Source organism: Penicillium argentinense (assembly GCF_028826775.1).
Source record: "Penicillium argentinense strain IBT 30761 chromosome Unknown utg000001l_segment0_segment0, whole genome shotgun sequence".
Classification (NCBI taxonomy): Eukaryota; Fungi; Ascomycota; class Eurotiomycetes; order Eurotiales; family Aspergillaceae; genus Penicillium; species Penicillium argentinense.
The window spans coordinates 144,315-156,821 of NW_026622660.1; the positions used below are offsets into that span (position 1 = coordinate 144,315).

At 52.6% G+C, this 12,507-nt stretch overlaps 6 protein-coding genes across 6 annotated transcripts; 2 read left to right on the forward strand and 4 right to left on the reverse strand.

The window, feature by feature from the left end:
• Nucleotides 1–237: 237 nt before the first annotated feature.
• On the reverse strand, nt 238–1,493 carry N7532_000047 (FAD-dependent oxidoreductase; the record flags this gene model as incomplete). The annotated part of the gene is made up of 2 exons (XM_056612551.1): nt 238–479; nt 530–1,493. 2 exons carry the CDS (start codon nt 1,491–1,493, stop codon nt 238–240), a joined length of 1,206 nt encoding a protein of 401 aa, XP_056479775.1.
• Nucleotides 1,494–1,819: 326 nt separating this feature from the next.
• On the forward strand, nt 1,820–2,979 carry N7532_000048 (alpha/beta hydrolase; the record flags this gene model as incomplete). The annotated part of the gene is made up of 3 exons (XM_056612552.1): nt 1,820–2,114; nt 2,170–2,832; nt 2,912–2,979. 3 exons carry the CDS (start codon nt 1,820–1,822, stop codon nt 2,977–2,979), a joined length of 1,026 nt encoding a protein of 341 aa, XP_056479776.1.
• A 537-nt stretch (nt 2,980–3,516) lies between these two features.
• Nucleotides 3,517–4,701, reverse strand: N7532_000049 (uncharacterized protein; the record flags this gene model as incomplete). Its single annotated transcript, XM_056612553.1, has 3 exons — nt 3,517–3,845; nt 3,903–4,128; nt 4,186–4,701. The coding sequence occupies 3 exons, from the start codon at nt 4,699–4,701 to the stop codon at nt 3,517–3,519; spliced, it is 1,071 nt and encodes a 356-aa protein (XP_056479777.1).
• A 364-nt stretch (nt 4,702–5,065) lies between these two features.
• N7532_000050 (uncharacterized protein) lies at nt 5,066–7,088 on the reverse strand (the record flags this gene model as incomplete). Its single annotated transcript, XM_056612554.1, has 6 exons — nt 5,066–5,270; nt 5,321–5,406; nt 5,454–5,519; nt 5,567–6,240; nt 6,297–6,555; nt 6,609–7,088. The coding sequence occupies 6 exons, from the start codon at nt 7,086–7,088 to the stop codon at nt 5,066–5,068; spliced, it is 1,770 nt and encodes a 589-aa protein (XP_056479778.1).
• Nucleotides 7,089–7,193: 105 nt separating this feature from the next.
• On the forward strand, nt 7,194–8,684 carry N7532_000051 (uncharacterized protein; the record flags this gene model as incomplete). Its single annotated transcript, XM_056612555.1, has 6 exons — nt 7,194–7,409; nt 7,458–7,550; nt 7,599–7,796; nt 7,850–8,204; nt 8,253–8,315; nt 8,365–8,684. 6 exons carry the CDS (start codon nt 7,194–7,196, stop codon nt 8,682–8,684), a joined length of 1,245 nt encoding a protein of 414 aa, XP_056479779.1.
• Nucleotides 8,685–10,185: 1,501 nt separating this feature from the next.
• On the reverse strand, nt 10,186–12,065 carry N7532_000052 (Zn(II)2Cys6 transcription factor; the record flags this gene model as incomplete). The annotated part of the gene is made up of 5 exons (XM_056612556.1): nt 10,186–11,102; nt 11,152–11,687; nt 11,809–11,876; nt 11,930–11,972; nt 12,028–12,065. The coding sequence occupies 5 exons, from the start codon at nt 12,063–12,065 to the stop codon at nt 10,186–10,188; spliced, it is 1,602 nt and encodes a 533-aa protein (XP_056479780.1).
• Between the last annotated feature and the right edge of the window lie 442 nt (nt 12,066–12,507).

A 12,507-nucleotide genomic window follows, 5' to 3' on the forward strand; every position in this document is an offset into this window, starting at 1 on the left:
TATATTCTTTGCCTTGCCTGCTTCCATCAGAGGGGTCGATGCAAGCGCACACTGCAGTGCGATTTGTTGAGAACATCTTGGTTAAAACACCGAGGCAGAGCGTGTCAAATGGTATAATTGATTCTCAGTAGGAATGTATCGCTTTCTACACATACAGGCATACGTCGCATTCGCACTTTGATTCGTTCATTCCGCACGTAATTGATACTTTATGTACAGATAAGCCAGAGTAAAAAACTACTCCCCCTTAATTGCTCTTTTCGTCAAAATGGCCGATGTCTCGTCGAGTCGGCCCCAGTCATGTGCGTCGCGGCAGGCCTGTCGACTCAACCGCACCGCTCGACTTGTCCGCTTCCTCATCTCCTCCTCAAACGCGTCAATCGCCGCACCCGCAGACTCGGCCCCAACATACACCTTCTCAATGGCATTCGCCAGATTGAAAGCGTCGAGCAAACCATGGTTTGCTGCCTCTCCACGATCTGCGAGCTGTTAGTAACCATGCAAAAACAACCTGCTGAGCAGGACATACACATAGTCATCGCGTGGGCAGCATCTCCCGCCATCGTCACCCGTCCGTCGTGATTGTCCCACGGCAGACACTCCCAGTCCGCTAGCTTGATTTCAGTAACTGGCGTCCCATTCGGAATCCTTTCGACGGCTTGCTGCAAGAATGGCACGAACCCCCTCGCGCGTCGTTTCATGTTGGCCAGTCGAGCCTCGTCGGTGTCGGCCACTTTATCGTCCGGTGAATCTTCCCTCCATGACATGCAAATCTGGGCGCGATATCGTTCGGCGTCTGTACCCGCCGTGTGGTTGACCTGCGGCGTTTCGAGCATCGAGAACCAGAAGAACGCACCCGTCGGCGGATGGCAGCCCTGGAATAACAGTGGATCCATATCGCGCAACGGCTTGATCTCATCAGGGGACAAGTCAACTGCCACGCCGGTAAAGTTGATTCCCAGAGGAATGTTGTCGAATGCATCCGGCCTCAGACCCTGTCGAACCATCGACCGACTGCCCTCAGCACCCACAACCATGCGCCCGGCCACAATCGTCTCATCCATAAACCGCAAATGCACTTTCGTCTCCTCCAACAATTCCACCCCAACAACCCTGCGTCCCCAATGAACCCGCTCCTCAATCCCCACCAGCAATGCCTTCCGCATCTTCTCCCGATTCACCCTCCACCGCACACTGGGCGGAATCTTGAACCTCGGCTCACCAGTCTCAAGATTGATGAACAGAAAATTCCCATTATCATTTCTCGCAACATCCGGATCAACCTGGACATCCTGGATGCGCTTCACCGTATCCTCCGGCAGCATCTGGTGCATATAGTCCAGGGCCCAATGCAGGGTAATGGCCCACCCCTGACCACGAGCATCGGGATCCACATCGCGCTCATAGATCTCGAAGGGGATGTTTCTGAGCTTCAACGCCTGGCCGAGCGTCAGGCCGACGATGCCAGCACCGACAATAAGGACGGGATCCATGACGGCAGTTTCGATGGGAGCTCATGGCCGTCGCACAGTGTGCTTTTGTGTTATGACAGCTGAGGGAGTGTTTATCGGCCGTCGCATAGATAACGATAACGTGCGGGGGCGGCGCATTTTCTCCACGGCGGCTTTCCACGGACATCCATGGTTCTATCCGACCGTCGGCTACAGCAATGCGACGGCGCGCGCCTGATTCCGATGTGGCAAACATTTTGAGAGAAATTGACAGCTGAAACAATTGACAAAGAAGGTGGTGGTATAAATCACTGGCAGCGATGAGCACCTCCCCCTCGTCATAGCTTTTCCGTCAGTCAACGCCCATCATGTCGCACGAGGCCCTCAATCCCATCCACCCCTCCGTTCTCCCCCACCTCGACCCCGTGTTTATCGATCTCTACAATAAACACGTCGCCAATACGCCAGCGGGCCCAATTGACCTGTCCGTTTTGCGTACAAAATACTCCGTCCTTTATTCCTATGGCACCGGCCCTGCCCCCGAACCCGCGCGAGTCTACGATAGCAAAGTCCCCGGCCACAATGGCGATTTGATTCCCGTGCGAGTGTACGAACCCGCATCGCCTGGTCCATGGCCAGTTCACATCGATTTTCACGGTGGAGGTACGTCTCCCTTACAACCCCCTCAATAAAAGCCAACACGCTAACTTAAAAACAGGCTGGGGACTCGGCGACCTAGACACAGAATCGCACATCTGCAAACACATCTGCGTCAAGGCCAATGTCTGCGTAATTGATGTCGACTACCGGCTTGTCCCAGAACACGCCTTCCCAATCGGCGTGCAAGACTCCTTCGCCGCCCTCCAACACATCGCCACCAACGGCACCAAATTCAACATCGACACCACCCGAATCTCACTCGGCGGCGTCTCCGCCGGCGCGAACATCGCCCTCGTCTGCGCACACCTAGCCCGTGATGCCAGCATCGACCTCAAACTAATCGCAGTCGGCACACCAGTCGTGGACGACATCTCAAAATACAGTTCCGCCTCCGACGCCCCCTGGCCCTCAATGAAAGAAATGGAGCACGCGCCAACACTAAACTGGGCCAGGTTGAAATGGTTCGACAATCTCAAGTGGCAAAGCATTGCGTCTGACGGGGACCAGCGCGAGAAGCAATTGGCTGCGGTGAAGTGGTACGCGAATATCCTCCTCGCGCCGGACTTTACAAATCTTCCCAAGACGGTTATTTACACTGCGGGGTGTGATCCGCTGCGCGATGAGGGGGAGGCGTATGCGCGCAAGTTGATTGAGGGAGGGAATGAGGTTGTTCAGAAGAGGTTTGCGGGCGTGCCGCATCCATTTATGCATATGGATAAGGGTGAGTTATCGTTCCATTCCCCGGGTGGATTATTCGCTGAGTCTGAGACGTTGCTAATGATTATGATGATGTGGTACAGATTTGTGGCAGGCCAAAGACTTTATTGATATGACGGCGGATCATATTCGGACTACGCTGAATGGGTGATGGATAATAGATGGTGATCTTGTGTGTATTCGAGTCTTTACTTTCGCCTTCAAATGGAGTATACTACATCTGTACTGGGTTCCCGGATTAGCTGAATTTAGGTACTACTGAATTGAGATACCACCGAGAGCACTGATTTTCCATACGGTGTGATGACATAGGTTCCATCCCGGGCGAAATTCGTCTCCGAGATACACGCGCTTATTTGGATGGAGGGCAGAGTAAGCTAACTTGAGACGGTCTGATATTCCACATGTAATTTACGCTCATCTGAAAGCAGTGACTTTTACAATTGCCGAAGCGATTCTGCGTTGCTAGTTATCTCTTTGGCCCCGAGCAGCCAGGAAGGATGTTAACTACATTTGATTGGATGTGCTTTCAATTAGAAGAGGATCTTATAAGTATGTTTATTCAGATACGGAGCTATCAAGGAGAAACAAATGAAAAGGGTAAGCATCACCCTAACTCCACGGAATTCAATCCGCAAAATCCATACCGCACATCCCCCGTCAGGAAATCGTATACATCTCCTGTGTCTCAAGTCTTCCTCTCTGACTCCTTCTCCTTCTTCTCCATCTCATATAACTGCTCGGCGAGAGGAACGATCGACTCCCTGAGACTCTTGAACATCATACCCAACACATCCTGCGCAGTAGACGAATCACAAGAGTAATGCTCATGAGCAAACCTCTTCCCAGGCTCACCAAGCGGTGCCCGACTTTTCTCTGGCAGCGCCGCGCGAACAATATCTGCGATCTCCTGCGTATCGTACGACCCGTGCGTAACGAGGAACCGCCTGTTGCCGGCATTCTCATAGGTCGCCGCTCGCAGGGTTGCCTCGGCTAGGTCCTCGACGTCGACCCAGACTGGTTTACATGTTAGGACTGCACATCACAAATCACAAGTGAAAGATATAGACGTACCAGGAGCCTTGGTAGGAGGGACTTCCCCATCACTACCAGCCTTCAACACGCTCCAGACAATCTGGTTGCTAGCATTCAGGTCGGAGAGGGAGTTGATGCCGTGGATCATCTTCCCAAAGACCATGCCAGGACACAGAGTGACGAGCTCATAATGCGGTCGCTTCTCACGAACAAAGTCCCACGCAGCGCGTTCCGCAGCCACCTTTGAGGCACGGTATGCGATGGGCTGTACTATTAGCAGCTGACTTGTCTACCCGAAGCATGAAAAGAGTAACTCGCTTACCGCAGCCTCCGCATTAACCCCATCCTCATAACTAAGCGGACACCAGTCCTTCTCAGTATACACTCGACCAGGCTGCAACCCAAGACTAGCATCATAAACACTAGCAAAGCTCGACATAACCACAACCCTGCGCACAGACTGTGCGTTACTCGCAGCGCGACAAATAACATCCGTCATCTTGACAGCGGGTGCCATAAGTTTCTCCTCAAATTGACCAGGTTTTGCCTCATAACTAAACGACGACGCAAGATGCAGGACCGCCTGGCAACCAGCCATGAGGGAAGTGTAAAAGTCGACGGTGAGATCCTCGTCGGTAGCAACGACGAATTTTAACTGCTCCATATTCTGAACGCCCGCGGCAACGAAACTCTTCCTAACGATCTCTGCTTTCTCCATGGAGCGCACCGTCGCACGGACGTTATAGTCATGCCGGAGGAGGGTGGTGATGACATGGGCGGCGATGAAGCCGTTGCCGCCCGTGACGAGGACGGTTGCGCCGGGGTCGAGGGTGGACATCGTGATTGGGTTGGATTCGAGGTGTAGCGGAAAGAGAGCGTGAACGCAGGGTGGTCATTCTGGCTTCTTATGTTGATCGTTCACTTAGGGTAGGAGTGGGGGTGTCGGGTGCACCTGCAGGCGTCGGCGTCGGCGTCGGATAGCACGCGGTGGTGCGAACGGGTAGACTTTCTCATTTTGATTTTCAAAGGATATGGTGTAGTGTCTGTGGTTTCCTAGTTTGATTACGGGAAGCTTGCCTTCACTCTAGCGAATTTACGGCAGGTCGGCGGTGCGTAGAACTCTTAGAGACATTGTCTGATCAATTCCGTTGCTAATGTTCCGATTACAAAATCCAGATAGATACAATTTCAATATATCCCAATTAATACACATAGCGGAAGTTGTTGTTATCGTGCACATCCTGCGTATTGTTCTTGCTAGCCATGCGCGCTTCCATCGTGCTGCGCGCTGGCACTCCCAGACGGTCCGCCTTGGAATTCCGTCTTCCGTACATCAGTCGTAAGACTGTCGATACCACGATGGCTGCTGCATTCACTGCAACCAGGGTGATTTTCGCTGGGATGTATCTTGAACTCTGTTAGTTTAAATCTGACGTAGGGTTGTGGGTAGGACTTACTGAGGAGCATCCTTCGACTGGAAGGTCTGGGGACCGATGATGTTGGCGATGCTGAATCCGGCTGAGACGATTGCTGCACCGGAGACCTGGTTTCGTCAGATCAGAACGAGTCGTTTCGAACAGAATGACATACCTTCATTGTATATCCCTTGAAGTTTGCGCCCGTCCAGGCGTAGATCAGAGCGAGGGGAGCGACAGTCTGTGATTGTCAGCGCTGTTCATACAGTAGCAATATCAGTGACGTACCGTGTTGACCAAGTATATACCAGCAAGGCACCCTCCCTTGTTGTCTGTCGGCAGAAAAGACATGAGACAAGACCCCAGCAGCGTCGGAATCAACAATATATCAATCGCCAACCAACGAGAAAATCCCTTAGCAATGGCATACGTCGACGCCATAGTCGAAACAATGCTAACAATCCCAGAAGGCATATTCAACAGCGCACTCTCCTTGGAGTTATACCCAAACCCCAGAATAAGGATAGCCGAAAACGTGGTAATCACGCCACTAGGGATAGTAATCAGAATCGTCAGGAGAACCAACAACCAGGTCTGCAAATCCGCAAACGCTTCTAGGACAGACCGCCAGCGGAAGACCTTCAGACCAACACCAGCCTGATCCTGAGCCAGCCTCTGCGTGATGCGTTGTTTTTCCTCGTCGGTCAGAAATTTCGCCTTCGACGGGCTTTCCGGGAGAACGAAGAGGACCAACAACGAAGCGAGGATGTTGACAGCCCCGATGACGACAAACATGATCCGCCAGCCGCCGAATGACATATTTGCGGGTGCATGCTGTGCCGCGAAGGAGATCAGTCCGCCGATGATTTGTCCCATTCCAAGACCGCAGTACCAGAGGCCGTATCGGGGGGTGGATTCAGCGCGGGTGTACCACATGCTTGTGTACATTGTGAGTGAGGGTGCTGATTCAAGTCAATAGGAATTTCGTCGGTTGTTTTTTCAACTGTAGTTCACTCACCAATAACCGCCTCCATCAGACCAAGCAGTATACGAAGAGCAAGCATGCCGGGGAAGTCTTTGGCAGCAGAGGAGCAACAGAGGATGATACCCCAGCAGAAAACATTCGTTCCTAGGACCTTTGACACAGGAAATCTCTGGAGTAGGGCGCCCTGTGGGATCTCGGCCACTGCATACGCAATGAAGAACGCCGTCGCTAGCCAGGAGAAGTCATTTCCCGACATCCCCAGGTCGTCTTGGAGGCCCATGACATTCGCATACTGATGCACGTTAGCTCAGACCAGAACGACCATTCTCAAACGCTGGTACTCACATTGATGGAAATTTTGTCAATCATCTGGAGGAAATACGTAAAGAACATAATCGGCAGGATTTGCCAATCGACCTTCCTCATCAACCGCCTGTCATCAACAGACAAACAACCCAATCCACAATCCTCCGACGGATCCAGCTTCATCTCAAGTTCATTTTTCTTGTCCATAGTTGATGGCGTGAGCGTGAGAATATCTCGTTGTGGTGGTGATATCCGAATCCAGGGATGAGCGCAGCCCGCGTTGGCCACCTTTAAGAACGGCCCGCACGCATCGATACCAAACCGGGGAGAGATAGCGAGCACCTCAGCTTCCCCAGACAACTGGATCGGCGCGGGCTGATTGGATTCCCAGAAACAACTGGGGCGAGGGTTGAGTCGGCAAAGATCGGCAGCGGAGACGCCACGAGATGCAGCCGTCGCATAGATAGCGCTTCCGTCGCTTATCGCAGCCGACATTTCTATTGTCCTCCACGATGGCATTCAAAGGTTATCCGACGCGAGAATAGCTTCATTCTGGCGTGGTATATATTGTGTCGATGATCATCTGTCCATGGCAGGAAACAATCAGTTGAGAGACAGTTGAAAATGCCATCACGAACCGACTCCCCACTGCAAATCGCCATTATCGGCGCTGGCCTCGGCGGGCTCGGCGCGGCGGTGTCGTTGCGTCGACAGGGTCACCAGGTCACTGTTTATGAGCGGTATGACTTTGCGGGCGAGGTGGGTGCGTCGTTGAGTGCGGCGTCGAATGGGTCGCGGTTTTTAGAGGAGTGGGGGGTGGATGTGAAGGCTGCGAAGCCGGTGAGTTTCACAATAGCTGATTTTATATCAGGTTTAACATTGTGGTAGGTCATCCTCAAGCAGTTGATTATGCACAACTGGGGCGATGGTGAGGTGCAGAGTACCTATCCACTGGGCGACTACAAGTCGAAGTTCGGAACGGTATGTATGAAGCTAGCCCGGGCTGTAGGATGATCCTGACTGTAACAGGACTACAACAACTTCCACCGAATCGACATTCACAAACAACTCATCAAATCGGCGTTCGAAGAGCCTGGAGACGGTACGCCGTGTGTCCTCAAGGTCAACCACAAAGCAATCGAGGTGAACGCCGAAGAAGGAATTATCAAGTTCGAGAACGGAGTCAAGACAACAGCCGATATTATCGTAGCCGCCGACGGCATCCGGGTAGGAATAGCCCACAGACAAATTTTTCCATTTTCTGACACCTCCCTTGCTAGTCCGTAACAAGAGAACTCATGGGAATAACCCCCAAGTTCACCATGTCCACATCGTGTTGCTACAGATGCATCATCGGCGCCGACAAGCTCCGCAGCCTCGGACTGGAAGACTACATCTCAAACGAGGCAATCGAATACTGGGGCGGATTTGGAATCAACAAGATCGTCATGTCACCCTGCAGCAACGGCGAAGTCGTTAGCTGCTACTGCTTCTACCCGGCTTCATTCAACAATCTGCGCGAGGACGGGTGGAACATCGGCGCAACACCGGAGCAGCTGGTCGAGACCTTCCCGGATTTGGATCCGCGGATGAAGACGTTGATGCTGAATGCGGAGGATATCAAGATGTGGCGCCGTATGTACAATCAATTTACCATATGGGTCAGTACTGACAATGGCACAGTATACCGCCACGAACCTTACCCGTTCAGGGTAAAAGGCAAAGTCTGCCTCCTCGGTGATGCCGGTACGTCCACTGAACCTCCTTCAAGATTCAATGCTAACATCAAGTCAAGCGCATCCAATGATGCCCGACCAATCCCAAGGCTCCTGCATGGCCTTCGAAGACGCCGGCGCGCTAGGCATCGTGTTCCACAAGAACTTCCGTTCAGATTACAGCGTAGCCGAGGGACTGGCGTTGTATGAGAAACTTCGCAAGACGCGCGCGACGAGGGTGCAGGAGGCTAGTTTCCGGGCACGCGAGGATCTGAGTGAGAGGATTGGGTGGAGTTCATCGAGTGATCGGCCAGGGAAACTGACCATTGAGGAGGTTTGTGGGTATAATATGCGGGAGCATCTGGGTGGGTTGGTGAATGAGTTGAAAGGGAATGTGTAGAGAAGGGAACTGTATCTTACCGTAGGAATGAATTGTTTGGTTTTTTATTCTGTATGGATGTCAACAGTACGCGAGCGATGGATGAGGAAGGATTGCCGTTTGGTGGAGTTCAATCGGTCCGATGAAGATGATGAGACCATACCACCATCAGGGTGGCAGAGAAAGATAGCCCGCATTTCCGAGGAGCGCTCATATCTGTGTGAGAGGAAATTCGTGGCTCACGGCGCTGTGGTAGGAGGGCTGCAGTTCAACACGTGACAGTCCAGTTCACATTTATAAATATCGCCTGCCGTTCCGAATCGTCCGCCTCTTTTCTTCCCTCTTCAACGTACCTAGTTGCGGTGGACCGTGGTCAAGAGGGTGGTTCACCACAGTATGTCCACCGCATCGCACAGTGCGATGTTCATCTGTAGAGGCACCTTCGGGGGTATCGGCGGCATAATTTTTGGCATCCCATTCGTGGGGCTATCATTTCATCATACCTTGTGTCAGGGATACGAGGATGGAGAAGAGATCTGGAGCACCCTTCTACTACGTGGAGAAATCGGCGCCAAAGATGAGTTTCCAAGTCGGCATTGTGATTTTGGCATTTTTGCTGCACATCTTGGTCTCTATATGGCCTGTAAAGATAGTCGTGAATATAATGGTCACGATTTAAGAGCGAATACCCAGTCCGCAGTCACAGTGCATTCATAGAATAGAGGCAGCCTGGAACATGAGCAACGCAATCTACAAACAGGGAAGAATATTTGACTCTGAAAGCGCATTATATCGGTCGCAGAAGACCGCAGTGACTCAACAGCCGCAGTAACTGTGGAAATAGCCCGTCGGCCGTCTGAGATGTCAGCTTGATGCCCCTTCCCAAACAGGCTAGCGTGTTTCCCACGGGTATAAATATCACCTTCCCGCCGACTTCTTCCTCTCCTTTTCTTCTCTCCAACTTACTTACCAAGCTTGGGTGGGCCGCGGTCAAGAGGGCGGTCCATCACAGAATGACCACCGCATTGCACAGCGCGTTGGCCGCCTGTTCAGTCACCCTCGGGGGGCTGGGAGGCAAATTGTTTTGGCACACCCTTCGTGGGTTTTTCACCTTTTCATCATGCTTTGGGTCAGTGGCCTGAGGATGGAGAAGAGAGAATGTAGAGAGGTGACCGTCTTGCCTTGGCCGTGACATTGTGCGATATGTTGAGCGGTGCGTCTAGCTATACGCGTAATAGCGAAAGCTTTGCGGATTCTATGAAGCTCTCTCGCCGCTTCCTCTCTGGAGCTCATAGCATCGCTAGCCAGCGCAATTCGCGGTCTCGTTCCATCACGCTATCTGTCTTCCATGACTAGTCCTGCAGGCTGTTTGTGTTGACCTCCCGCCTCTGCACTTTCCAACGCGTCAGGCAGTGTGTTGCCTGTCAACGATTCACTCTGTATTCGCATCCGAGGATGACTGATCGCAGATAATCTAACTGGTATTTCGGAATATTATTGGAATCATTACACATGAATCAATCTACACGAAAACAACACCCGGAAACTGACTATATCGTACAGCCGCCCAGTTCAAATCCGACGCCCGATTCGCCCCATTCCACACAGCCTCCAACAACTGCCTCGCATACTGAATATGACCAAAGCCCAACGTATTCTCCATAACCATCAACCGCTCCTTGACAACCATCCGCCGCTCAATACTGATACTACTAGATCCCGCAATAACAAGCGGAAACAAGAGACACCCCTCCACACGACTCGCATACGGAACATCTTGCACCGCCTCAAGAATAGTCGAAATGGCCCGCTCCACAAAATCATGAAGTGGATCATACCCCTCAACAACTTGATGTAGGCGCAACCGAATAGCCCACTCAAACGCAGCGGTCGCGCGTTCCGTCGCAACCAGGCCCTCCGCGTTTCGATCATGTTCCGCGCGCCACTCGTCGATGCGCGCCTCCACCTGCGTCGCTGCCGCTCGGAAGCCAATCTCGGATAACTCATCGACCCGCTTACTGCGATGGTTGGCCAGGATATTGACCATACCAAGAAAATCGAAGAGAGCCGGGGAGATACCGTATATCGCATCTGTAGATTCACAATGCTCCAGCTCGGGAACGCTGCTTTTTCGGAACGAGGTTGTCAGTTCGGTCATGCTGTCACCGCTGTGCAGGAGTGGCGGCTTGCAGCGGGAGATAGTGGACATCGAGTCTAGATAGTGGAACAGACTGATGCAGAAGGTCCACTCATCCGTCGAGACGAGCGACTGGAAGGCGGGAGATTTGAGGATTGCGCTTGCAGCTTTGAGATGCCATTTCCAGACTCGCGAGGTGCCATCGAACAGTTCTGTAAGACACAGAAGCAGAACTGTAGCGCAGGCTTCGAAGATACATTGACGATCCGGCCGGCCGAGGAGGGTATTAACCTGTGCTAGAGCTACACAACGATGTCAGGACAATCCAGAGCAACTTATTGAGTGACTTACCCTTTCCTTGCCTCTTCAACGCACACCCCCAAATACTCGGATACACTCTCCTCCAATGGCACCCACTCAAACTCAGAATAACACTAGTAACCGCATCAGAGACAGCCGCCAACGGCAAAAGCGTAACAAGAAACGGATTCCGCTCCGTATCATGCGACCTCGAAAGCGCCCTCGAAACAACATGAATATAGTGATTGAAAAGGCTTCTATCCTCCTCACTTGCCAAATACGGATTGGACGAGACAGGCGAAGCCTGTAACTGCAAAGCCGGCAAGGTGGGGTTGTGCTCAGGCAGTGGGTGCGGAAAGAGCGTGGCAATAAACTCGTCATCATCATAAGGAGCATCGATTTCCGAGAGGGCTGGTATCGGATCGGCATCATCCACCTGAGTTTGATCCGAGCTGGAGGAACCCGTCGCATGCGAGTCTGGTGTCGGAGCGCCGTGCGGGTCGCTCGCGGCTGACGACCACTGGCAGGGCAGATTCAAACGACGGCAGTCGCCGCATCGGGGCCGTATCTCATCACATTTCTTCTTCCTGTTGAGAGTGTCAGCATCCGAAACCAAGTCCAAGCTCCACCGGATCTGGCGATCTACCTCGCCTTGCAGGAAAGACAGCCACCGCGGGACCGCGATGCACGGGGCCGTCGCGAGATAACAGCGACTGCTTGATGGTCCGGACCTCGTTCAATAGGACGCGGACGCGGTCGACAGGCATGACCAAGACCTGCAACGAATTAGTCCCACATCGCAGCTTGTAACCGGGGGTGCTGGACGTACGTTTGCACCGCGAACAAGGCTGGGCACCATCGCATCGTTGTTTCTACTCCAATTAGCGTCAACATTGAACACGACCTCTGTACGAGGGAAGCACTGACGATGCGGGCACAGCGAGCACAGACTCGGCCGGAGGCATTCATGGCGGAGTTGTCGCGGGAAGTGGCACTGGGAGTGAGGAGAAGCGACGGAGTTCTTATCGGGGGGACTTCCGATCCGACGGGGAGCGATAGTACGCTGCATTTCCTTTCGGATGCTAGACTGTGCTGGGTTAGTGCAGTGGGGAGTGTCGAAGTGGCACCGTGCGGGGTTTTCCCCGGATTTCGGCATTCGGGAATTTGGTGTGCCAAGCGCGGTATACTATTGACGTTCTCAACGAGGTTGTCTACGTGGATTAGAGGGAATGCAAACATGAGATTTTGTTGATTACGAGAAGGTAGAGAGATTTCTAGAAAAGAAATATCAACAGGTTCAATAATGATCGCTGCTCTGGCAGCTCATTACCAGGCAGGCCAGGGCTTCAAACACGAAGTTAATATGCCCTCTATCACTTCGCGGACGAGGATATCGACGTGGCTCTA